The sequence below is a fragment of the Phyllostomus hastatus genome, unplaced genomic scaffold (genome assembly GCF_019186645.2).
Source record: "Phyllostomus hastatus isolate PE091 unplaced genomic scaffold, TTU_PhHast_1.1 phas_contig_2, whole genome shotgun sequence".
Taxonomy (NCBI): Eukaryota; Metazoa; Chordata; class Mammalia; order Chiroptera; family Phyllostomidae; genus Phyllostomus; species Phyllostomus hastatus.
In genome coordinates this window covers 3,049,339-3,075,622 of record NW_025333718.1, presented here as the reverse complement: position 1 = coordinate 3,075,622, position 26,284 = coordinate 3,049,339, and the positions used below count along the sequence as shown (strand labels likewise).

Sequence of the window (26,284 nt, the reverse complement as noted above, 5' to 3'; positions counted from 1 at the left end):
ATAAATATTTTAGCAATGACATAAACATCCTCCCTACTTTTCACTCAATCCAATCTCTTTCCTCCTTCCTCAGAAGTGGCTACTGACTAAAGTGTATACTGGTGTTTTAAAATTTTACATAAATGATACGACTCTGTGGGTTTGCCTCTACAGTTCTCTTTCCCTCAGCATTACATTTGAGACTTACTCCTGCTGATACATGAAGATGAACCCAATGCATTGAGCTATGTTTTTAAGATGTGACTCTTGCTACATGAAACACTCTTTTTTAATAATTTTTTTACTTTTCAATTACAGTTGACAAAACACTTTCTGTCTGATGGAAAAACCAGTGCCTCACAGGGACTCAAGTCTTCTGAAACAGGAAAGCAGTTCTCCTAAGTACCCTTTCTTCTCTGGGATTTTTGTCAGAGGTCTTATTGTCTTGACTAAAGAGAGATTTTGGAACTTGAATCTATGGTGTAATTTTGTTACTCAAAATTTTAAATTATCCCAAGAATTTAATTCCATTCCTTGAGTGCAAAGTGTCAAATAATATATATTCAGCTTTACATTAGGCTTACTAAGTATTTGTTGCATAAATTATAATAAGTTGATTAACACAATAAGGCCATCAAAAGATACTTATCAGCCTGGCTGGTGTAGCTCAGTGGATCGAGCGCAGGCTGCGAACCAAAGGGTTGCCAATTCAATTCCTAGTCAGGGCACATGCCTGGGATGCGGACCAGGTCCCCAGTGGGGGCCACGTGAGAGGCAACCACACGTTGATGTTTCTCTCTCTTTCTCCCTCGCTTCCCCCCTCTCTAAAATTAAATAAATAAAATCTTAAAAAAAAACAAACCAGTAAATACTTACCTCTGTGTGTTACTTAACTTAAAAAAAAAAGATACTTACCAGGCACTGAGACTATGACAGGTGTACTTTTTTTATATAGAAATACCAGAGAGAAGTCTTTGTTAAGGCAGGGTTTATTTAGTGTTTATTAGCTTGAATCGGGTGTTAGTGTTCATCTAAACCACAGCTCATCAATTGGGGTCATTGAAAGAGAGGGATGCCTGTTGGAAAACTGTTAAGTATATACACGTGGGACCAATACTGATGCAGTGAAATCCATGCTTGTCATACCACTTCTTAAGTTTTATAGAATTTCAAATTTTGGACTGAAAAATCCTATCCACAAAGCTCCCCGTTTGGGCCCAGGCACCATGCCAGTCACAATACTTAATTACAATAACCTCATTCATTCATCTCATAAAGCAGTGATGATTTAGGCAGTGCCATGACTCACACTGGATGAAGAAAACGGAGACTCAAAGGATTTTTCCAAAATCACACAGCTGATAAGGATCTGAAGAGGCTGTCTGACCACAGGGATTTCTGGTCAACCGTTTATCACCTTTACTCCTCCTAATGAATAGTCCTCTGTCTCAATCTATGACCCCCACATATAGGTCAGGGATGGTGGCTCTGACTTGCTACCTGACTGGTGCCAGTCAGATGCCATCGCATGCCCATCAATGTGGTCCACATTGATGCTCAGTGCTCCTCTTGGGCTATGATGGAGAGGTATGCTTTTCCTAAGAGAAGGTGGCTTCTGCTGATACAGAGGCCTCCTTGTAAGAGCCACCTGCCAGGCACCTACACTTTTACCACAAAACCTAGTTCCATTTGAGAAATTAGAGTACAACTTCCAAATCACAATGGCAGGTATGCAATCTTCCATCTTTTTGACTATTAAGCATCCATGCTAAAGCTAATTTACAGCTTCAATTATGAGCCTTGGCATATTATTGGTATAGAGTATAAATATTTGAATGTTAATTATTATAAAACAAACAGGCCACTGTGTCCAAAGCAGATGGTTGCTGATTCCAGAAGCCAGCAGACCCTGACCAGAAGGCAGCTGTGTTGTCCCTGTGCAACCAATAATAGACATCTGGAATCATTCACATCTTCTCCTGCCCCAGTAACACCTGCCACCTCATTGCAGAAAGTTCTGATCTCCAAAAGCTACCCAGAGTAGCTCCCATATGTGAGTCTGCCTTTGAAATTATTTTCCATCTGCCCTGCCACTCTAGGAGAAATCTTATGCAGCTGAAATTATTTGCCTAGAAATGAATGCCATCTTCTTAATAAGAGTAGCCCACCCTTGTCCAGCTTGAGCCCATTCATTCCTAGTCACCAGTCTGTGTACCATATTCTTCATACGCTCATCTCAGGCACACCTGGCTCAGGTATCCCACTGACTGGAAGTGACTATCTCCCTTCCATATTGATATGTCCTTCACTGTCCAACTCTAGTACCCCTCCTCGGGATTACTTTAATCCACATCACTCTTTTGTACATTCACCCATCCTAGGGGAGAGAAACAAAGCAGTCAGAATTGTTTTGCCTTTCTACCTAGATAACAAACTCCTTGAGATTATGGCCCCTTACCCCTATGACTTCTCTGGAAATGTCAGTGAATTGGCAGCTCTTTCTGACTGGCAAAAGCCATTTGGTAGTGGTGCCAAGTCTAAGCTCTCTTGGGGGAATGCTAAGCATAGGGAGGTGTGGATTCTGGATTCTGAGGCCTAACTTGGAAGATTAGTTTCTCCGACAAACAATTACACAGGTATTAGGGGAAATGGAATGTTAGGGTATCACTTCGTCTAGTCAATTTAGAGAGCTTGCCTGAAATTCAGTGTTGTATTTTGTGGCAAAGAGAAAAAAATACCTCATTAAGTTTTTAGGCATGGTGCAACCTGTCCTGGTTTCATGGCATAGCACAAGAAGATGGGGTTTTGTAACAGCCTACAAGAAGGGGACCACATAGAGGTTCACTTTTTTTATATGTTGAAGGAGAATAATGTTTCTGAAGGATTGCTGTAAAGATTAAACAAAATAGAAAATTAAAATGAGAGTAAATTCAAAGTGGAAGGTGCAGTGCCTGGCATATAGCAGGCATCTGGTAAATTGCAGGGTCTGATAGGACTGCTTGTTAGTTCCCTTCACTGCCCTGGCTGCTGCTGTGACCAACATTCATGACACAAACCTAATCATATGACAACTGGCTCCATTTGCTTGCAGCTGTCCAGACACTCCCAGTGGCCTGGGAGCACAGCAAGCATTGCATCCCTCCCTCCTAACCTAGCCAAGAGCCCCATGCAGGCCAGTCATTCATTTCATTTACTTCAGAAATATAAATTGGGAACCTTCCATGGAACCTTCCATTGTTCCATGGAACAACCTACTTTGTTTTTACTAGGAACAATGTGGTCCCACCTTCAAGAAACTTACCCTCTTCCCCACTGAGATGGCTCAAACATCCAAATTTTAAATTAACAGGAAGCCCTGGCACATGTTTTTTAAACTCATGTCTTTGCCAAGCAAGCTCATTTGAGTTCACCCACCCTGGCAGAGTCCTTCCTCACACGTGAGGTTCTACGTCCATTCTGGAGTCAAGAGGCTCCTAGAGACTTGGCCTGAGCCTGGAGGAGCTGCCTGGCCCTCAGGGCTTACACCACTGGCAGTGGGGCTGCTCTTCCAGAACCATGAATTGGCAGTTCTGCCCCGCTCCCCACCCCTGCCTGAGAAAGGGTGGTGCTCTCTCATCGTCAAGCTCTACTGGACTGGGGCTGATCTTTTCCTCTTTGCTTTTCTGGACATTAGCTTAAGAATGGGCTGGGATCAGAGAGGGAATGAATTAGGGACTGGACCTTCAGTGTCATGCATTTAGCAGTCTGGAGGCTTTCTTCGTTTTATAAAAACTGGAAAAAGGAAATGAAGAGGTCATTTGATAAAGGAGCCTTTGTGGTTGTGAAGACAGGAGAATTTCAGTGGGGAGTGGTACGTTCCTCTTTTATGCAGACTGACTGTTTTCTTGGTTATGTGACAACAACTAATTTTAGATGATTTTTGAAAGAAAATTACTCCTGAAGGCTACTAAGATACATGAGTGTCTCACTGTTCACACACTAAATTTTCTTTATTATCTCAAAGTTAAAAATAAATATGTAGATTTAAGTTCAGTTCAGACAACGTGTACACACACACACACAAAAAAAAACACAAATGTTTCTCATGCCACAGAAAACCTGGACAGAAGGCTGTTGTAGCAGACACATCAATCAAAGTGTGTTAAAAAATACTCTCCATTCGAGAAAACTGGTGATCAAAACTTGTCAACCTCAGGGCTTGATCCAGACACTGGCCCACAGTGTCTGTGTCATTATGGATGAAATGAGACATTCACACAGACTACCAAGTCTGGTGGAGGAAAAGGGACAGCATGGCTTTTCTCTCAAGGGGAGCAAAGCCTCGGCCTCTGCCATGACAGGCCTTTATTTCTATCTCTCAGTACATTCCATGATGGTCCTCATTTACTATGCATGGTTTGCTTTAGGTGGTTACCTTTTATGGAAAACAAAGGAGCCAATGCTGCTAATCACATCACAGAAGAGGGATATTTGCAAATGAAAAGGCAAAAGTGGTTGAACCGGTTACACTCATCCTTGGAAGGTTTAGCATGGATTTTAGGAAGTTACTTTGCAATAAATGTCCTCAATTCAGGGTGAGGGAGTTTGAGCAAAAAGCAAGGCTCATAGCTGCCTAGGTACATTGCAGGCTTGACTCCCCACAGGAGAACCTATCCGTGGGTGTGGGTCCTGTGCATCCCAGTGGGAGCTGGGCCCACACCATGCAGAATGGTCTCCTACAAGGGCTTACAAGCAACATCATTAAAGTGGAAAAACCCAGAATCAACTTCTCTCTACCCTTGAACAAAATGTAAAGGCAGCTGTGTTTACACTAAGCTGTGCTGCAGTGTTTATCTGTTGCAGTACTTACACTTCATAATTTCATCTAACAATTTGTAATAAATTGTGCTTTTTGGAAGATGTGATTTTTTGAATAATTTGAAGGAGAAATTAGACAGACACTCTTTTGTACTATTTTGAATAACCACATGGAAATGTTATGTATTTCTTTGTTTAAGCATTAGTATCTAAGATAGAGACACCAAAATTCCTGAGAAGGTATTTTGACTGTTAATCAGAATAATTTCTAGTAGTGGGTCATTGTTTGTTTTATTTTGCCTGTCATCATTGGCTGTACAGGCAACAAAAAGTGGGAGAAGGGTGGGAATGGAGAAGTGCAGTTCAAATAGGCAGAGAACATCCACTTTCAACTTAAACCTTAACACGGCCAGGTGATAATGTCGGAATCACCATGGGAAAAAAGACAAAGCCACACCACACAAACTATGCATATAATCTTCCCAGTTCTCTTCCCAAGTGAAAACTGGCAAGAACTCAGCAGCCACAGTCACTTAGAGACCATCCCTGACAAAGCACATGCAGACCTATGATGAGGGAGCACTTATTTATTGGTGCCTGGGGACAGATCACCTCCCTGATGTGCCACTGTATGTCCTCGATGCAATTTATCTCACACTAGCTAGTGATGGGACATAGCAGCAAGTAGTTCAGAACCACTTTATTTAATAATTCATGTACTGTATTAGAGACAAATGTGTATTTTCCCCCACTGCTTAGATAAACATTCCTTCCTATTAGGCTGTGTAGGTCATTCTACAAAAGAGAATGATCTCAAGCTGTGATGTTAAGCATATCCTCTACCTCTCTAACCTGGATTTTTATAACTATACTGATGACAGGGACTCAAGATACATGCAATGATTTTTGTAGCATTTTGCTAGCAAAGAATTTACTGTTGCCTTGAGATTGAATAATTTTTGAGCATGTTCCTGTAATAGGTAGCAGCAGGTCAGCAGTGCCAGAAGTTGCAGGGGAGCTTTTGGATCACTAAAAGTTAAAGCCTAAGCATGAGTTGAGGCAGGACCTCACCACATTCTCTCATTACTGTAGATGAGGAGCCACATCAGTCTTACCAAGTGAAAATCCTCACTCTTTGCATTGGGGGTTTTTGTTTTTGGTGATTTTTTTTTATTTTTTAATCTTATTTAAATTGCTCTGGCAGTACAATTTTCTATCTTTTACTCCCATCCCAACCCACCCACCTAACCTTCCCCTCCTCCCTCCCATTTCCACACACCCCTAGTTTTTATCCATGTGTCCTTATACTCGTTCCTGCAAACACTTCCCCTTTTCCCCTGAAATTCCATCTCCTCTCCCCTCTGAACTCTGTCACTCTGTTCTCTATTTCAGGGTCTTTGATTATATTTTGCTTGTTTCTTTGTTTTATTGTTTAGGTTTCTATCAAAGGTGAGATCATATGGTATTTGAATTTCACTGCCTGGCTTATTTCACATAGCATAATACTTTCCAGGTGCATCCATGCTGTTGCAAAGGGTAGGAGCTCCTTCTTTCTTTCTGCTGCATAGAATTCCATTGTGTAAATGTAGCATAGTATTTTGATCCATTCATTTACTGATGGGCACCTAGGTTGCTTCCAACACTTGGCTATTGTAAATTGTTCTGCTATAAACATTGGGGTGCATAGGTTCTTTTGGACTGGTGTTTTAGGGTTCTTAGGATATAATCCTATTAGTGGAATTGCTGGGTGAAAAGGCAGATCCATTTTTAGTTTTCTGAGAAAATTCCATACTGTTTTCCATAGTGGATGTACTAGTCTGAAATCCCACCAACAGTGCACTAGGGTTCCCTTTTCTCCACAACCTCTCCAACACTTGTTGTTTGTTGCTTTGTTTATGATGGCCATTGTGACTGGTGTGAAGTGGTATCTCACTGTGGTTTTAATTTGCATCTCTCTGATAGCTAGTGATATTGAGCATCTTTTCACATGTTTCTGGATCCTCTGTATGTCCTCCTTAGAGAAGTGTCTGTTCAAGTCCTTTGCCCATTTTTTAATTGGGTTGCTTGTCTTCTTAGAGTGGAGTTGTGTAAGTTCTTTATATATTTTGGAGACTAAGCCCTTGTCTGAGCTATCATTGGCAATATGTTTTCCCATGCAGTTGGTTCTCTTTTTATTTTAATACTGTTTTCTTTAGCTGTGCAGAAGCTTTTTATTTTGATGAGGTCCCATTTGTTTATTCTTCCCTTTATGTCCCTTGCTCTGGGGGATGTATCAGTAAAAATGTTGCTGCGTGAAATATCTGAGATGTTCCTGCCTATGTTTTCCTCTAGGACTGTAATGGTGACATGGCTTATATTTAAGTCTTTTATCCACCTTGAATTTATTTTTGTGTAAGGTGTAAGTTGGTGCTCGAGTTTCATTTGTTTGCATGTAGCTGTCCAGTTTTCCCAACACCATTTGTTGAAGAGACTGTTTTTACTCCATTTTATGTTGCTTCCCCCTTTGTCAAATATTAATTGACCACAAAGATTTGGGCTTATTTCTGGGCTCTCTGTTCTGTTCCATTGGTCCATGTGCCAGTTTTTATGCCAGTACCAGGCTGTTTTGATTACAGTGGCCTTGTAGTACAGTTTAGTGTCGGGTATTGTCATCCCTCCTACTTTGCACTTCTTTCTCAAAATTGAAGCAGCTATTCAGGGTTGTTTATGGTTCCATATAAATTTTTGAAGTGTTTGTTCCATGTCTCTGAAATATGTCATTAGTACTTTAATAGGTATTGCATTGAATTTGTAAATTCTTTTGGGTAGTATGGACATTTTGATGATGTTAGTTCTTCCAATCCATGAACACGGCATATGTTTCCATTTGTTTGTGTCTTCCTTAATTTCTTCAGTGTTGTGTAGTTTTCTTTATACAGGTCTTTTACTTCCTTGGTTAGATTTATTCCTAGGTATTTTATTTTTCTTTTTGCTATGTCAAATGGGATTATTTTCATGATTTCTGTTTCTGCTGTTTCATTGCTGGTGTACAGAAATGCCTTTGATTTCTGGATATTGACTTTGTATCCTGCAGTTTTGCCAAATTTGTTTATTAGGTCAAGCAGTTTTTTAGCGGAGTCTATAGGAATTTCTATATACACTATCATGTCATCTGCAAACAGTGACAGTTTTGTTCCCTCCTTTCCAATCTGGATGCCTTTTATTTCCTTTTCTTGTCTGATCCCTGTGGCTAAAACTTCCAATACTGTATTGAATAGAAGTGGTGAAAGTGGACAACCTTGTCTTGTTCCTGATCTTAGTTGAAAAGATTTTAGTTTTTACCCATTGAGTATGATGTTGGCTGTAGGTCTCTCGTATATGGTCTTTATTATGTTGAGGAATGCCCCCTGTATTCCCACTTTGCTGAGTGTTTTTATAATAAATGAGTGCTGCACCTTATCAAATGCTTTTTCCACATCTATTGACATGATCATGTGATTTTTGTCTTTTCTTTTGTCTATGTGATGTATTACATTTACTGATTTCTGAATATTGAACCATCCTTGCATCCCTGGGATGAATCCCACTTGGTCATGGTGTATGATCTTTTTAATGTATTGTTGGACGCGGTTTTCCAATATTTTGTTGAGGATTTTAGCATCTATGTTCATCAGTGATTTTGGCCTGAAGTTTTCTTTCTTTGTTCTGTCTTTATCTGGTTTTGGGATTAGGATGATGCTGGCTTCATAAAAAGAGTTTGGGAGTCTTCCACATTTTGGATTTTTTGGAATAGTCTGTGAAGGATAGGGATTAGCTCTTCCTTAAATGCTTTGTAGAATTATCCTGTGAAACCATCTGGACCCGGGCTTTTGTGTGTCGGTAATTTTTTTATTACTGCTTCAATTTCATCTGCTGTTATCGGTCTGTTCAGGCTGTCTGCTTCTTTTTCATTGAGTTTTGGGAGATTATATTTTTCTAGAAATTTGTTCATTTCACCTAGGTTTTCAAATTTCTTGGCAGACAGTTCTTCATAGTAATTTCTTGCAATCCTTTGTATTTCTGTGGTAGAAGTTGTAATCTCTCCTCTTTCATATCTGATCGTGTTTATTTGGATCCTTTCTCTTTTTTTCTTGAAGAGCCTGCTTAAAGGCTTGTCAATTTTGTTTATCTTTTCAGAGAACCAGCTCTTGGATTCATTGATCGTTAGAATTGTGCTTTTAGTCTCTATGTCATTTAATTCTGCTCTGATCTTGGTTATTTCCTTCCTTCTGCTTGCTCTGGGCTGTCTTTGTTGTTGTTCCTTGAGTTCTTTTAGACGTAGGGCTAGGTTGTATGTTTGAAATATTTCTATCTTTTTTAGGTAGGCTTGTATTGCTATGAACTTCCTTCTCAGGACTGCCTTGGCTGTGTCCCATAAATTTTCGGTTGTTGTGAGTTCATTTTCATTTGTTTCCAGAAACTTTTTGTTTTCTTCCCTTATTTCATTCTTGACCCATTCATGGTTTAATAGCATGCTATTCATTCTCCATGATTTTGAGTGTTTTGGGTTTCTTCCCAGGGGATTGATTTCTAGTTTCAGTTCCCTGTGGTCAGAGAAAATGCTTGGTATAATTTCAATTTTCTTAAATTTGTTGAGGCTTGCTCTGTGTCCTGTCATGTGGTCTATCTTTGAAAATGTTCCATGTGTGTTTGAAAGAATGTGTATTTTGCTTTATTGGGATGAAGGGCTCTATGTAAATCAGTTAAGTCCATTTCCTCTGTGACATTGTTCAATGCCACAATATCTTTTTTGATCATTTGTTTGGAAGATCTGTCCATTTTTGATAGTGTGGTGTTAAAATCCCCTACTATAATTGTGTTGCTGTCAATATCCTTCTTAAAGTCCTCTAAGATTTTCTGTATGTATTTGGGTGCTCCTATGTTGGGTGCATATATATTTACAATGTGTATGTCTTTCTGATGGATTCTTCCCTTGAGTATTATGAAGTGACCTTCTGGGTCTCTTTTTATGGACGTTTTTTGGAAGCCTATGTTGTCTGATATGAGTATTGCTACCCTGGCTTTTTTTTCCTGTCCATTTGCTTGGAAAATTTGTTTCTAGCCCTTCACTTTTAATCTGTGTAGATCTTTTGTCCTGAGGTTGGTCTCTTGTAGGCAGCATATGTGTGGGTCATGTTTTCTTATCCATTCAGCTATTCTGTGTCTTTTGATTGGAGCATTTAATCCATTTACATTTAAGGTTATTACTGATAGGTACTTATTCATTGCCATTTTCATACCTGTGTTCTCCTCCATCTCTCTCTCTCTCCCTCTCCCTCTCCCTCTCCCTCTCCCTCTCCCTCTCTTTCCCTTTCTTTCCTTAGAGCAGGCCCTTTAGCATCTCTTGCAGAGCTGGTTGGGTGGAGGTTTATTCTTTTAGACTTCTTTTGTCTGGGAAGCTTCTTATTTGGCCTTCTATCTTGATTGAGAGCCTTGTTGGGTAAAGTAGCCTTGGTTGTAGACCTCTTTTTCTCATTACTTGGAATATTTTTTGCCGTTCTCTTCTGGCTTGGAGTGTTTCCATTGAGAAGTCAGCTGCTGACCTTATTGGGGCTCCCTTGTATGTTACTTCCTGTTTCTCCCTTGCTGCTTTTAAGATTCTCTCTTTGTCTTGGTATTTTGCCATTTTAATTATGATGTGTCTTGTTGTGACCCTCTTTGGGTTCCTCTTGACTGGAACTCTCTGTGTTTCCTGGATTTGTGTGACTTTTTCTCTCATCAAATTAGGGAAGTTTTCCATTATTACTTTTTCAAATACGTTTTCTATCCCTTGCTCTTCTTCTCCTTCTGGTATCCCTATTATACAGATATTATTGCGTTTCATATTGTCTTGCATTTCTCTTAATCCCTCTTCATTCTTTCTGAGCCTCTTTTCCTTTTCTTGCTCTTTCTGGGTGTTTTCTTCTACTTTGTCCTCTAGCTCAGTAATCTGATCTTCTGCTTCATCAATCCTGCTTTTCATTCCTTCTACTGTGTTCTTCAGTTCAGAAATTGTATTCTTCATTTCCTCTTGGCCCTTGTTGATAGTTTCTATTTCCTTTTTCATGTTGATATAGTTTTCAGTGAGATCATTGTAGCTTCCCTGTAGTTTCTGGTAGCTCATTGTGAGCTCATTGAGCTTCCTGACAATCATTGCTTTGAACTCAATATTTGATAGTTGAATTGCTTCTATTTCATTTAGCATACTTTCTGAGGCTTCCTCCTTTCCTTTCATTTGGGGATTGTTTCTTTGTCTTCCCATTGTTTGTGAGACTCTTCTTGTTAGCCTCAGCTTCTTAAATTGATCTGTTCTGGCTCCCTGGGGTATGGTGTGAACTTCTGTGATAGAATACCTGTGAGATTCAGTGGTGCAGTTTCCTTGATCTCCCAAGCTCACTGGTCTTGGGTTGTCTTTTATGTTGGCTTTGTGTTTGCCTTTGGGTTTTTATTGTTGTTGGGTCTTTCTTTGGTGGTTCCTTCCCACCAACTGGTTAAATGAGGGTCACTCTGTCCACCACCTCCTGTATTTTGTTGTGCTGGTGAGGGCAGGCTGTGTTGAAGCTGGTTCTTCCATGTGTATAAGGTTTTGAGAATTCTCTCTTGCTCTTGTTCAGTTGTTTGTATTGAGTACTGTCTCTACTGTTTAGCTGTATTTCCAGATAGGTCCTGGATTGAGGTTTGTGTGGTTAGCACTCCCTCCTTCCCCTTCTTCTGTGTTATCTGTTAGTGGTTCCTTTGTTGTTGGGCTTCCTCTTCCAGTGGGTATCCTGGTATTCACTGCCTCCACCTACTCTTTTTTGTGGTCAGTTGGAGGGGGAAGGCAAAATGGTTTAAGACAGCAGGAGAGCCCTGGCTGGCGTGGCTCAGTGGATTGAGCACGGGCTGAGGACCAAAGTGTCACAGGTTTGATTCCAAGTCAGGGCACATGCCTGGGTTGTAGGCTACGGCCCCCAGTAACCACACATTGATGTTTCTCTCGATCTCTCTTCTCCGTCCCTTCCCTCTCTAAGAATAAATAAATAAATAATCTTTTTAAAAAGAATACATTTAAAAAAGACAGCAGGAGCGTATTCTATAATATTTACATTAGCAGCAAGTAGAGAAGAGATAGGAGATCCTTTGACTATGTATAGTGTTAACTGTGATCTTCCACCCAGCTAGCTGATTTTTAGAAAGGATGGAAAGAAGATAAGACTCTTGTTTGGGAAGGAAGGATTGTGAGTTGGATCTATAAAGCAGTGAGGTTGTGGGAGGTCAGATTCTGAGGTAAGGTGAGGGTAAAGGATAGTAAATAGGTGTAGTGTGTGAGAGAATAGAGTTAACAACTGCAGTAATAGAGTTCAGGGAACTGAAGTGGGCTAAGATCCGAGAAGGCTGTTGTGAAGTACTTACAATTGTGTGGAACAGCTATTACTTACAATAATATTAGAGCAACAATCATATGACAAAATCTATATGATCTGGATAATAAGAATAGGGAGTATAGGACCTTGAGTAGTGTGCTAAAGAAACACAGGTGACATGAAAGACAGTAAATTAGCAATGCACTATGAAAGAGAGAACAGGGGAAACCTGTCAAATGATACAGTATAACCAGCTAGGCAAAGAAGACTATACAGGAAGAAGAGGGATAAAAAAACACTATTAAAAAATATGTAAGAATACTGGAAAAATAATAATAATACAAATATGCAATAATTTGCAGGTTCTCTGTAATAGCAGAGTAAAATTTGTCTCACTGTCCCAGCTGTTGTGATGCCCCTTCTTTGGGTTCAACTTTGGTCCCTTCACAGATCCAGGATTTTGTCTCATTTGTAGGTATTTAGAAAAAAATTTAAAAAGTAAAAATAAAAGGGCAGATGAAGGAAAGAAGAAGAGATAAAATAGGAGGAAAGAAAGGAGGAAGGAATAAAACAAGAAAGCAGGAAAGAGAAGAAAAAGAAATCAAAAGAGAATAAAAACAATAAAAATTTAAAAATTAAGACTTGTTAAAAAATAGAATAAAATTAAAAATCTCTCCGCTTCAAAGTGGCCAAACTGGTGTTTCTGCTCTTGCTGGCTGCGGCAGGCTGAGGGGTGATTGGTATGGCTTTTCTTGCTTGTTCATTGGAGCTCACACTGGCTCCCGCACTGTCTGGGAGGCTAAAGTGGGTCCTCAGCCTTGCGCCCTGGGTGTGGGAATCAGGTCTTTCCCCAGGGTTACCGTTGTGGACTGAAGTGCGGGGATGCTCTCCCCACGTGCGCGTGCCCGAGTGCGCCCACGGCTGGGTGGCAGGGAGGCTGGAGTGATTAATTACTTTAGGAGAATTCCCCAAACAGTGTCTGTCTTTTCACTCCTTCCTCTTGAGAAATTCTTCCTATTCAAGCCTGCCACTCCACACAATCGCCTGGCTTCTCCTGCAGCCAAACTCTCCAGCCAGACTGGTGACTATGGGGATCAGGGCCCACTGCACGACCCAGCCCCTCCAGTGTCCACAGCCTCCAAAGGTGCTCAGAGCCCTTGTGTGTTTGCTAGCACCTGGATTCCTCTCAGTGCTGTTCAGACCTTGTTTGCCTGGGGAGGGAGCAGTTGTCCAGGCTCTCTCCCAAGGACTCTGTGGCAACCCTGGCAGCGGGCACTGGGCCTGGGGCTGCAGCCCCTGGACCCCACACTGGTCCCTGGGACCCTACCCTGTTGCAGCACTCTTCTTAGGGTCCAGTTTTATGGTTCCGCCACAATCCTTGGTTCCCTATTTTCACAGACGCTGAAGTATGTTGGTTGCTTGCTTCTCTACTCCATAGATCAGCCAGGATTTTCTCCCCTGAGCAGAGGGAAACTGAATCTGCTCCTTCCTACTCTGATGCCATCTTAGCCTCCCCACTCTTTGCATTGTAATAGTTAACTCCTTTCACGGTGCTTGGAGAGCTTCAAAAATCCCACCCTTTCTACTTCCCAGAAAAGAAGGTAGGGAGGACAAAATCTTTCCCAGGGCCCTGGCCCCACAGCAGCTCCCTCTTCCCAGCTAGGCTTTTTCTGAACTTTCTCTGTGTCCAAAGACTTTCTCCCATTCTTCTCCCTCCCTTTTGTGTCTGTATTCTCCCCATAGGGGGAGAAAAAGACTTTATATGTATTGGGTTGGGAACTAGATGTTTCTGTATAATGATTTTATATATATATATATATGTCTGAAGCTCTGTTCTGGATGTGAAATTTAGCAGGTTCACGTTCTCAGCTCTTGCTTCTGTGGCTTCTTGGTTCTGCTGAACTGAGGCAGCTAAGAGCTATCTGCCATGCAAGACGCAGGTCCTCAGTCCCAGTCCACAAGGCCATAGGTTTCTAGTTCCTCCCCAACCTACCAAGGTTTCCTGTTCATTATTTCATCTACTGCAATTATATGCACATACTCTTTTTTACTTTGTATTTTAAAAATATTCTCTCAAGCAAATGCTGAAGGAGCCTCCATTTCCCATTATATTTTTTAAAATTATTTTAATCCTCACTAGAGGATATGTTTTTATTGAGAGAGAGAGAGAGAGAGACATTGATGTGAAGGAGAAACAGTAATCTCTTGTCTCCCACATGCACCCAGACCTGGGATTGAACACACAACCTAGGTATGTTCTCTGACTAGGGATCAAACTGGCAACCCCTTAGTGCATGGGACAATGCCCCCAACCAACTGAGCCATCTGGCCAGAGCTCCAGTTTCTGTTTATTAGTAATCCACTGGAATAAGTCCCCAGAGCTCTTGCAGCATAATCCAGAGATGATGATTTCCACCAGAAACAGAAAGACTGCCTTTTAAATTAACTACTGGAGTTTATGGTAGTTTAATCTTTTGTCTGCTCTTTGTCCTAGATCCCTGGAATGGAGTTTCTAAAACCCTTACATTTTCTTCAGTGATAGGAGTGTCTTTATTATGCTAACATGGTGAATCTTAGTGGGCCCCTAGATAGTGTCAGAATAGAGGCTGGTCACCAGAATGATTTATACTGTGATTAGAGGGCAGGGGACTTTAGGCCAACCTGACCTCTGGGGAGAGGAGAAGACTGGAAATTGAATTCAATCACATGGTCAATGATTCTTATTTGTTTCCAACTTTATTTTATTTTTTCCTTTTTTTTATATATTCTTGTTCAATTACAGTTGTCCCCATTACTCTTCCCTGCCCTACCCACCCCCACCTCCCATATTCAATCCTCCACTCCATTGTCCTTGTCCATGGGTCCTTTATACATGTACCTTGACTTGACCCCTACCTTTCTTTCCCCCGTTATTCCCCCCTCCTCCCCTCTGGTCACTGTCAATTTGTTCTTTTTTTCCATGTCTCTGGTTCTATTTTGCTCACTTGTTTGTTTTGCTGATTAGGTTCCACTTATAGGTGAAATCATATGGCATTTGTCTTCCACTGCCTGGCTCATTTCACTTAGCATAATGTTCCATCACATGGAGCATCACATAATGAACCATCACATGGCTGATGATTCAATCAGTCATGCCTATATAATGGAACCCCAATAAAAACTCTGAATGCCCAGGCTCAGTGAATATTCACGATTGGTAAACACATAGATGTCCCAAGAGAATGATGCTGCCTGACCATGGAGAGTGGACATGGAAGCATGGAATCTCTCTCCATTTCATACACACACACCTTGAACTACATATATCCCTTCAAAAGACAAAACTTTAATCATTAGTATAGCATAATTTTCCTGAGTTCTGTAAGTCATTCTAGCAAATGATCCAACCTGAAGGATATTGTGGGGACCTCCCAGGCCAGTCACCAAATGGTGAGAAGTGCAGGTGACTTTGGGGATATAAATTAAGGCTGGTGTCTAAAGTGGGGGCAATCTTGTGGAACTGTGCTGACCCTAGTGGTTAGACTTAGAATTGTGTTGCAATGTGCTCAGTGGGAGGGGAAGCAGAATAACTGTTATTAAGGATACTTTTCTTATTTCTAATACAAATGTTAAAATACTGATATCAGTTTTATATCTTCATGTTGGGCATTACAGTTTGAAGCACTGTCTCCTGAGTGGGCAGGTTTAGAAAGATCATTTAGCAGATTCTACTCCAAGTGTGGCATCTATAAACTGGTCTCAGTCCCTGATTGAAATATGCATAAAATGATGATAAGCATCTAGAAACTAGGACACTGTCAAGCCATTCAGGAATGGAAATATAAAATCATCAGACTGTGACAATTTATAGGAAAAAATCCTTCCCCACAGATAGTTTAATATGGTTTATTTAGAAAATAACACTTCAGAGGAGACTTCCGGCAAGATGGAGGAATATGTGGATGCACTGTACCTCCACACACAACCAAGATTAGAACAACAACAATTTAGAACTAGAATAACACCCAGAACTGATAGAGGATTTATCTGAATGGAAGTCGGACAGCCAAGAAGTTGAAGTAGACCTGTACATCCAGACTAGTAGGAGGGGCCAAGAGGATGAGCCGGGCAGGGGCAGGTTGGCGGCACGCGGAGGTCAGGGAAAACTTGGCACCAAGAATGCAGTGGTGGACCCTGAGTACACAAGCTGCGGCTGGCGGACCCAGGGAGGCGGCGATTGTGGACCAGGGCAGAGCTCGCAGCCCAGGATCACAGAGAAGGGACTGAGATCCCAGGAGAATGGAACTACTGCCATTGTTGCCTCCCGCCCCCGCCCCCACGTATAATGTCACAATCTAGCGACTGGGGTGCCCAGCCCTGGTTAACACCTAAGGCTCCACCCCCCACTGTAACAAGAGCGACCAGACCAGAAAAAAAAGGGAAAAAAAGGACAGGGAGAGACATGTTTCCAACAGAAGAACAGATCAGTCCTCCAGGACTCATCCTTTTGAGCAACTAAGAAATAGCCAATCTATCAGATGCACAGTTCAAAACACTGGTGATCAGAAAGCTCATGGAATTGGTTGATTTTGTGACGTGTGGGTCACCAGCCAGCAGTGATCACGAAACGCTGTGGATGGCTCGTCGAAAACACGCGAGAAAAAACATGCACAGAGACAAACTAGTTTCTGTGGAGAAGTAGGGACGAAATGGCCACCCCCTCTAGTGGGGAGCATGCCAATTTACCGTCCAAACCTGCTTTTATTGGGCTTGTTTTGCATAATTCAGGTAAAGTACAGTACTCATTAGAGGGAAGTAAGGAACCATAGAAAACAAGGAAGTCCGAGGGTCTATTTTGAGTCAGGGTCAAAGAGCTGTAAGACTTTGAGGAACAAACTAACTTCCTCCTTGGAGCATTCTCATTCAATTGAGAGCATTCTAAACAAAGGAGGTTTCACGGTAATTTACATGTTCTTTCTTAGGCCTGATCACCGGGGAATCTGCTCTTTTCAGCACAGAGCTGCACCACCCTGTCATTATTTCAGGCTTAGGTGGAGCATGGGAACTAAGGCAACCAAGAGATAAGGAGATTTTCTCCCAGACATGAGAACTCAGGCTATGCCAAAGCCGAGGAGCGAGGGTCCATCACCCCCTTTTGCTGCAGCCCACAAAGTCCTTCTTTTGGGGGGCCTCCCAAAGTGATCATGCCTGTCTTAGGTAATTCCCCCCTTGGGAAATCTTACCCGTCTTTGGCTAACCGACCAAGCTTTGGGGTTCACTTATGAATGAAGCAGCAAAAACAGCGCTCCTGTCAGGGAGATAAGCTTTTGTCTCCTTGCTGGCTTACGGTTCCAAGGGCATTCCCTTAGCCTTAGCCTAGGTGGGGGTTACAGCTTCTGATACCAGGCAGGGCGGTTCCCAACAATTTTGGGTGCAAATTAGATGAAAAGATGCAGGTTACTATAAAAGAGATGAAGGAAGATACACAGAAGAGAGCCAATAGTGAAGGGAAGGAAACTGGGTCTCAAAACAATACAGTGAACCAGAGGAAGATAGAATCAACCAAGCAGGATAGCATGATGAAATAAGAATTCAAAAAAATGAGGAGAAGCTTAAGAGCATCCAGGACATCTTTAAACGTTCCAACATCCGTATTGTAGGGGTACCAGAAGGGGAAGGGGAAAAGCAACAGATTGAGCATGTATTTGAACAAATAATAAAGGAGAACTTCCCCAATCTGGCAAAGGGAACAGCCTTCCAAGAAATCCAGGAAGCTCAGAGAGCCCCAAAGAAGTTGGACCCAAGAAGAAACACACCAAGGCACATCATAATTACATTAGCCAAGGTAAAAACGAAGGAGAGAATCCTAGAAGCAGCAAGAGAAAAGGAGACAGTAACCTACAAAGGAGTTCCCATCAGACTGTCAGCTGATTTCTCCAAAGAGACCTTACAGGCAAGAAGGGGCTGGAAAGAAATATTCCAAGTCATGAAAAGCAAGGACCTACATCCCAGATTGCTCTATCCAGCAAAGCTCTCATTTAGAATGGAAGGGCAGATAAAGTGCTTTTCAGATAAGGTCAAATTAAAGGAGTTCATCATCACCAAGCCCTTATTTTATGGAATGCTTATCCCTTATGAAGGGACTTATCTAAGAAAAGAAGATAAAGAAAAAACATATAGTAAAAGGGCAGCAAACTCACAATTATTAACAACCACACCTAAAGCAAAACCAAAAGAAACTAAGCGAACAGCTAGTACAGGAACAGAATCACAGAAAAGGAGGTCACATGTAGGGTTAGCAACAGGGGGGTGGGAGGAGGGGAGAGGGGGAAATGTTACAGAGAATAAGTAGCATAGAATGTAGGTTGAAAATAGATAGGGGGAGGGCAAGAATAGTACGGGAAATGTAGAAGCTAAAGAACTCATAAGTATGACACATGGACATGAACTAAAGGGGGGAATGTGGGTGGGAAAGGGTATACAGGGTGGAGGGGAGTGAAGGGGGGAAATGGGACAACTGTAATAGCATAATCAATAAAATATATTAAAAAAAAGAAAATAACACTTCAGTTGGTATGATCAGATAGAATCAGAAATTAGGGTCAAAAGTGTCAAGAGCCCCAAAGTCAAGCAGATGGGTTTGCATGCACTATCTCTTGCTTTCTCTGGGGCTTTGGGCAGGTTACTTAGTCTCTCTGAGGTTCAGTTTTTCATCTCTAAAATGAACATAGCAGTATTTCCTACCTTACCAGGTGCTTAGAAGCTAAGTGAGATAATCCAGGGAAAGTGCTAACTGAGCACAGGGTCTGGTATATAGAAAGTTAACTGCTGGTATTATTTCTTCTGTGTTCATTTCTTGGCATCAGAATCTCTGGCTTGGTGAAAGCACATTCTATGTATGTGTACTTAATTTATGACTGTATGTGAAATCTATAGACTTACTTTCATAAGAAGACAAAGTAAAGCAAACACTTTTTGAAAAGCCATAATTTATGCATTTGAATGAATGTTGCATTTTATATAATCCCTCTGAGAGACTACACTCTCACCTACCTCAAAGATGCCACAATTGTTGGACTCATTCTGGACACTTCTCATTTGGCATTTTTATTAGAGCCTGTTCCAATAAACTCTTCTGATCTTCTCAAAATTCAAATCACCTCAAAATTCAGTGGCTTGGAACAACAATCTGTCATTATCATTCGTGGTTCTGTGTGTTGACTGGTTCAGCTAGGTTCTTACTCAGGGTTTTCCATGAGGCTATAGTCAGAGGTGGCTGAGACTAGAAACATCTGAAAGCTCTACTGGGCTGGCCATCCAGGATTTGGCAGGGAAGGCTGCAATAGCTCAGGGAAGGTTGGGCATCTACCTCTCAGTCCATGTGGGCTTTCCACATGGCTAGCTTGGGCTTCCTCAATGCATGGTGGACTGAAGTTACAGAGACATCTTTGTGGGTGTCTGGATTCCCCTACAGTGAGCTGTTTAAGAGACATAAAGTGGCATCAGCTAGATCTAGGCCTGATAACAAATCAAAGAAGTCACAGACCCTCCCCCAACCCTTATTCAAGGCAAGAAGGCATAGACCCCATCTCACCACAGGACAAGAGTCAAAGAATTTGTATCCATCTTTAAGGCAAATGTGTTTTCTCACTTTGGCTTTTTTTTTTCCACCAGAGGCTGTTTATAGCTTCGTATGGGGACTACTCTGACATAGGTATGACTCATTTTTATTTGTGTTTATCTGAGTAAAACTCCCAGCATTGTTGTGTATTATGGCTACCCCTCACATGCCTTGGTGTTGTAGTAGCGGGCAGCCTATGTTAGGGAAGTATGACACAGGTCACTGATTTCCCCATGAGCTCCTCTCACTAGCCCTGTCTGATCTGTACTAATGACCTCCTCTTAACACACCTCCCTGTCCTGTCTTACCTGCTACAATGACATCTTCCTAAAGCCCAGGCAAACAGCATGCCCTTGCTCGTAGAACTTCACTCTTCCCATGTCGCATACAGCCCAGATATCCAGGTATGCCCTCGAGGTCCCCATGGCTTGAAAGGCCCTAGCTTTCCAGTTGTTTTCAACAAATAGTCTCCCTACTTCTATCAACAGTGTCCCCCAAAGACACAGCCATGCATGCTTGCAAATGCTGACATGCACACACACAGCCTCATGTCATTCTTTCAGCTCACATTAATTGTCTGCTGGTGCTGAGTGCTGTGCTCTCTGCTTTAAGTGCAGCAGGCTCAATTATTATTCCACAAACATGCTGTATGTTTTTGCCTTTCTGGTGCTTGGCTTACATTACTGAAGTTTAGTTACATTTCTTATTAATGTTTTTATTGTTTCTCTTAATACCAAGCACTGTACCACTCAGGTATCAGTGTAGCAATAATACAGTTGCAATACAGTATGGAAAAGAGGTTCCTTCTCCCTTACATTTCATCTTATACTTCTCATCTCTGCCCATTTTTCACCCTTTCTTGGATGAAGGTTCATCTAGAATCAGCCAGCTCTCTCCTCATCTCCTCCCTTATGTAAAATCTTAACACACTTCACTCTTATTCCCTAAGAAACTCAAGTTGAGGATGAAGTAGGTAGGATTATTTGAGGCACTATTGAAGTCCACAGACACCTTGGCATAACATCCCCCTTCAGCAACATATACTGAAGCACTGGCAATTCAGAACCATGGGTGGACTTCTGGTGTGTTTCAGGCAGCCTCCTAGGCCTGTGGGAAACCATGGGAAATCAGATATGGTTGCCGTCCCTTAGGAATTTCACACAGCAATATTGCTGTACAATATATGAGCTTTAAGTTTTTGGTCATCAGATGACCAAAAACTTAAAGCTCAGCAGGTAAGAGTTGGCAAACTCTGCTCAACTCTCCTGTTTTGTTTAATCAAATTATAATTCCATAAACCCAGTTCCAGGGAGAGGTTGTTGGGATGGTCCCTATTTTAAGCAGCTATAAAAGTGGGGAGACAAACCCATCACTGAGTGACCAGGACAGGATTTCTAAATATACATCTACTCCACCTCCTCTCTCCCAAGACTCTCAGCTGAGATGGTGGGACCCTTTGCAGAAGTTGGAGGTTGGGGGAAATATGACAGCTGAATTTAGCAAAAGCTTCCCAATGATCCCGGTTTCTGGTGCCCATTCTGACCCTCCTCAACAGGAACACTGCAAAGATAGATCATCCCCAGTGATGTCTGGCAGATGTCCACATTGGCTAACTGTAAACCTAACTGTTTTACAGGGTCATTCTCTCCTTGCTGCTTTAGGATGCCAGCTGCTGACCTCAGAGCCCTGCCATGAAACCTCACTTGAAGCAGTGGAGACTACGAACGCTTTGTGGGATATTTGCTTGGGGGATCTTCTTCCTGGTGATATTTGTTTACTTCACTGACAGCAACCCTGCTGAGCCTGCACCCAGCTCCTTTGCCTTCCTGGAGACCAGGAGGGTCCTGCCCATGCAGGGGAAGCAGAGGGCCATCATGGGTGCTATGCAGGAGCCCTCCTTGCCAGAAAGCGTGGAGGCAAACAAGGGGCTGCTTGATGGACACGCCACAGGGCCTCTCCACCGGCAGAAATGGGCCCAGGTGCAAAGTGTGGTTGAAAATAAAGACGAGTTCTTTTCATCCCAGATTGGAAGAAAATCTCAAAGTACTTTCTACTCGGAGGACAACGACTATATTTTTGCTGCTGGTCAGCGAGGGCCTCACAGCCATACTCAGGGGACATGGGAGTCGCTTTCCCCCAGACACCCTGGCCAGCGGGAGGGGTTATCAACGGTGAAGAAAAGGCACCTGCATCAGAGGAGCAGCCATTTGCTGGAGGAGGGCGACGATGGAGACAGGCTGTATTCCCCCATGTCTAGGACCTTCCTGCACCGGCTGTGGAAGGGAAACGTCTCCTCCAAGATGCTCAACCCGCGCCTGCAGAAGGCCATGAGAGACTACATGACCGCTAATAAGCACGGCGTGCGTTTCCGCGGGAGGCGGGCGGCCGGGCGGAGCCGATCGGCTCTGCTGTGCGCCCTGCGGCGCCGGGTGCGAGTGCGTACTCTCGATGGCACGGAGCCCCCCTTCTCTGCCCTGGGCTGGCGAGCTCTAGTCCCCACCGTGCCACTCAGCCAGCTACACCCGCGCGGCTTGCGCTCCTGCGCTGTTGTCATGTCTGCCGGCGCCATCCTCAACTCCTCCTTGGGGGAGGAGATAGGTGGGTGTGGTCATAGGGATTCTGCTGGGCTTGGTGCTTCAGTAGAGCTGGCTGTGTCTCCACTTTCCTCTGATTCCCACTGGCAGGGCACACTTGGGGCTTAGCGCTGAGTGTTCTGGACGTTAGCTGAAGAGTTCTTTTTCCTTTCTTTCTTTTTTCCTTTCTTCTTTCTTTCTTTCTTCTTCTTTCTTTATTTATTATTTGTTTGTTTGTTTGTTTTCGTAGTTGGGTCTGAAAGACCCTGTTTGGGATCCTAGCAGAGGTATCCTTTGAGGCAGGCAGTTTTAGAGCAGAGATGTGCTCCCCATTGCTGGGTGCCAGGAGGCATGGAAGGCCAGCACCCCCACCTTTTGCAGCTGTGACCTTCCTCGCTGCCCGGTCTCTGGATTCAGCTCCCTTAGAAGCCATGTTCTAAGTTGATAGTCTCCCAGCCTGATCTTCAAAAGCCTGATGAACCTGTAGTGTGGAAGAATTATGGGACATAAATAAGAGGGTGAGAAAGGAAAGAAAATTCCCACGGGGCAAAGGTGGTTAGGCATGCCACCTCCACAGAGTAGTATTCATGATGATTGTAATTGGTCACTAAACCGATGTGTGGGCTTTGAGGACAGCCCGATTGCTGTTGAGAAAACATGTTTCCTATTGCTAAAGTGAGTTCTGACCTTTGACCCCTTGGTACCAATCTCACCTTTGGTCATAGCTGGTGCACCTAGCAGGGATCTTCTCTCAAATGGTAAATCACAGGACTACATCCCAGACTCCCATCTTCAAATCCATGTCAAGAGCCTTGAGGACAGTCTGTTTCATAGTTCCTGTAATTAAGCCTATCCAGAGAAACATACTGATGGGATATATATGTAGAGAGAAAGAGATTTATTTTAAGGGCTTGCTCTTGTGGTTGTTGGGACTGATAATTCTGTAATTTCTAGGGCAAGCAGGTGGTCTGGAAATTCATGTAAGAGTTAATATCGGGAGCTCAAAATCTGTAGGACAGGCTGGCAGGTGGGAAACTCAGGGTTACAGCCTCGACGTAGAATTCCTTCTTCAGGAAACTTCAGTCTTTGCTCTAAGGACTTCAGCTTCCCTCCATTCTCAGGCTAATTCTGTTGCTGTACCAGTGAGCAAGCAGCTTGGCCCTTTAAGCCCATTAACTTATTTAACAAACAAGTATTTAGCCCCCACTATGTACCAGTTTCTGTGCTCAGTGCCAAAGGATAAATGTGAATCAGACACAGACTCAGCCTGAAGTGCCAATGTAAAACAACCGAATCTAATTCATTCTCACAATAGGTAGTGTTGCTTGTAATTAATCTGGAAGTGACATTCAGGGGGCATAACCTACTCATTAGAAAGGAATACCTTTTGTTTCCTGGACCCATTAGCTGTTCTGTATCCTTTAGGAGTGGTTGACATTCTGAATATCAGCCATTTTTTAGATGGAGGGATGACATCCTAATCAGGCTTCACCACCCAGACCTCATCTCAGATGTTCTTGGGAATGAGACTGAAAGTGAAATATTTTTAAAGTTAAAAAAATAATACAAGTCTAGACTTGAGGTCTGGAGTCCCAGGATCCCTGTGCTGACATTACAGCAGTCTTATAATAACACTGTCCATGTGTCACATAAATGTGTAGCCAAAGCTGGAGCAGAGCAGCCTGCAATTGATGAGGGAAAACAGTGGTGTACAGGTCCCTGGAGTGAAGTAATGCCACAGTTCTTTCTCGTTTCCAGGACCATTGTTAATAATGTAAGAAGGAATTTAAGTATTATGCTGTAAAGCAGGCAGTAACTGGCTTCTGGTTTTGTTTTGCAGTGTTTTAAACACCTCTGAATTATAGCTGCAAATTGGATTGCTCTTGCCTGTTAGTGAGAATTGCCCTGCTCTTTATTCTGCCATAAATGTCTCTGACCAGAGTCTCATAAACTCTTCAGAATTTGGAACAGAGTGTGAAAGACACTGGACATTACATGCTTTGGAGGAACAGGAAATGTCACTTATATCTTTGTTAATTTCTAGTATCCAGATTTAATTTATATTGTATGCACTCTCATGAGGCTTTGCGATTAGAATTGTAGAATCTTAACTGAAAAACACAAGTATTTACAGTTTTGTGTTGTTTTGCTTAGGTTCCTTTGAATCCAGTTTTGTACCTACCATTTTAAGAATATATTATCAAAGCATAATACAATTGTAAAAATGAAAACTCCTTCACTTTTATAAGATACTATCTCTTAGCATCAGCACTTGCCCATGTGAGGTGGTGAGTTTCTCCTTCCTACTCACCACCTTGATAAGAATGTGTACATGCTTATCAACATATAGTTGTTAATGGTTCTCTTAATAAATACAAAGTCACCAGTGGATTCCTCCAGGCAACCTGGAATATTGAGGCATGCTGTACTATTTAGCTAAATTCATCTTGACCCCTAAAAATCTCTTGTGGGTTTGCTAAGTGAAGATCAAAAAGACTCAAAAACATAGTCTTATTAAGAAAAACTGAGGGCAGAGCTAGGAAAGTACCTGGGGCTAGCTAGCTTCATGTCAGTGCAGCCAGCAGGCCCCCTGCCAGTGAACTGGCCCTGAATACTTAGCAATCACCATCCCTCACCCACAGAGGAAACTCAATTGCCCTCAGGTTTCTGTTTTGGCTGGCTTCCCTCTAGCTCCCTCTGCTGGTTCTATTGTCAGTGCAGTCCTGTTTCCCAGCTCTGTTAGACTGAGTCATACTCTGTAATTGTTTTTAAAAACATTGTAACAGTTGTCAACACCTCCACTTTGAATATGTTATTGAAAAGCAAACTGAACTGTTTTGGAAATATGGGACATTCTTTCCTGGAATCAGTGAGATATTTTTTCATCCATACATATAAACAACAATTTGGTAGTGAGTTCATCTGCCAGCAGTCCTGTGGAAACACACTTCAGAGAACTGTTTACTCTGATCTAACAGTGGTGGCCTTAATATGGGAGATCAGGACCTGTGTACTTGAAACTCAAATTCTGGCAAGTGTGTGAGAAAAGGGGGGAGAAAATATGTAGGGAGTGGAGCATGTAGTACTCCCCAGGGGGCAGAGTCTGGATTTGCCATCTCCTCTTACAAAAATAAACAAACCAACCAACAAATAAATAAAAGCAAGAAAGCTCATATAGTCATTCAACAAGCATTGAGTATTTATTGATCCCCATCTCTGAGGCCTGATAACTATGCTAGTGATTAGTGACCCAAAGATGAATAGGGAACAGACATAAACCTCAAATCCTCCTCCATAGTCTAATGGGGATAATAGACTGAGAACTGGCAATGGAAATACCATGGTTAGAAGAAGGACTGAAAGAGACATAAACTGATAAGGAAGACAGCAGAATCCTAACCCATGGTAAGGGCTGGTGCCTAGGGGGACAGAGGAGGTTAGCAAACACCACCCAGAAGAGGAAAATCCATGTCACAGATGCAGCATTCAGGAGAAGAGAGCTGGAGGGGCAGCATGGGGCTAGGAGGAGAGGAAAGAAAGCTGGATAAGTGGGCAGGAGGTCAGCTCCCAGATATGCTTGTGCATCCTTCTCCAGAAGTTAGATTTCATTCAATGGTTATAATCATAGGTAGGGTGTTACAGTACCAAATGCTTTTATGTGGTAACTGCTGGAGTCTTGCAAACCTAAGTAATAGATTGATTATTCCTATCTTATGGATAAGGAAATGTAGGCACCTAGAAGGCCTAGTGGATGGATCCTGGATTTCATCCAACCCAAATCTGGGTCTCCAGAAACTCCAGCTCTGACCCCTGGGCTCATGGTGACAGACATTGCAATCTTTGAGGAAGACAAGTGATGGATCAACTTTTTATTTTAGAGAGATCACTCCAGAGCCTAGATTTGATGGCATGAAGAAAGTAAGTCATACTGCAGGAGTCCCAAGAAAGATGACCAGGCCAGACCAGGGTGGTGGAGTCAAAAGACAGATAAATTC

General features: G+C 42.4%; 1 protein-coding gene across 1 annotated transcript in view; it reads left to right on the top strand.

Annotated features, from left to right (window-relative positions):
• ST6GAL2 (ST6 beta-galactoside alpha-2,6-sialyltransferase 2) overlaps positions 1-26,284 on the top strand; it is a 102,866-nt gene that overhangs the window by 36,214 nt on the left and 40,368 nt on the right. Inside the window, exons 2-3 of the mRNA XM_045835237.1 lie at positions 19,770-19,809; positions 21,353-22,314. Of these exons, the coding sequence (XP_045691193.1) occupies positions 21,408-22,314 (907 nt within the window). The 5' untranslated portion in view covers positions 19,770-19,809; positions 21,353-21,407. The remainder of the gene's footprint in view (positions 1-19,769; positions 19,810-21,352; positions 22,315-26,284) is intronic.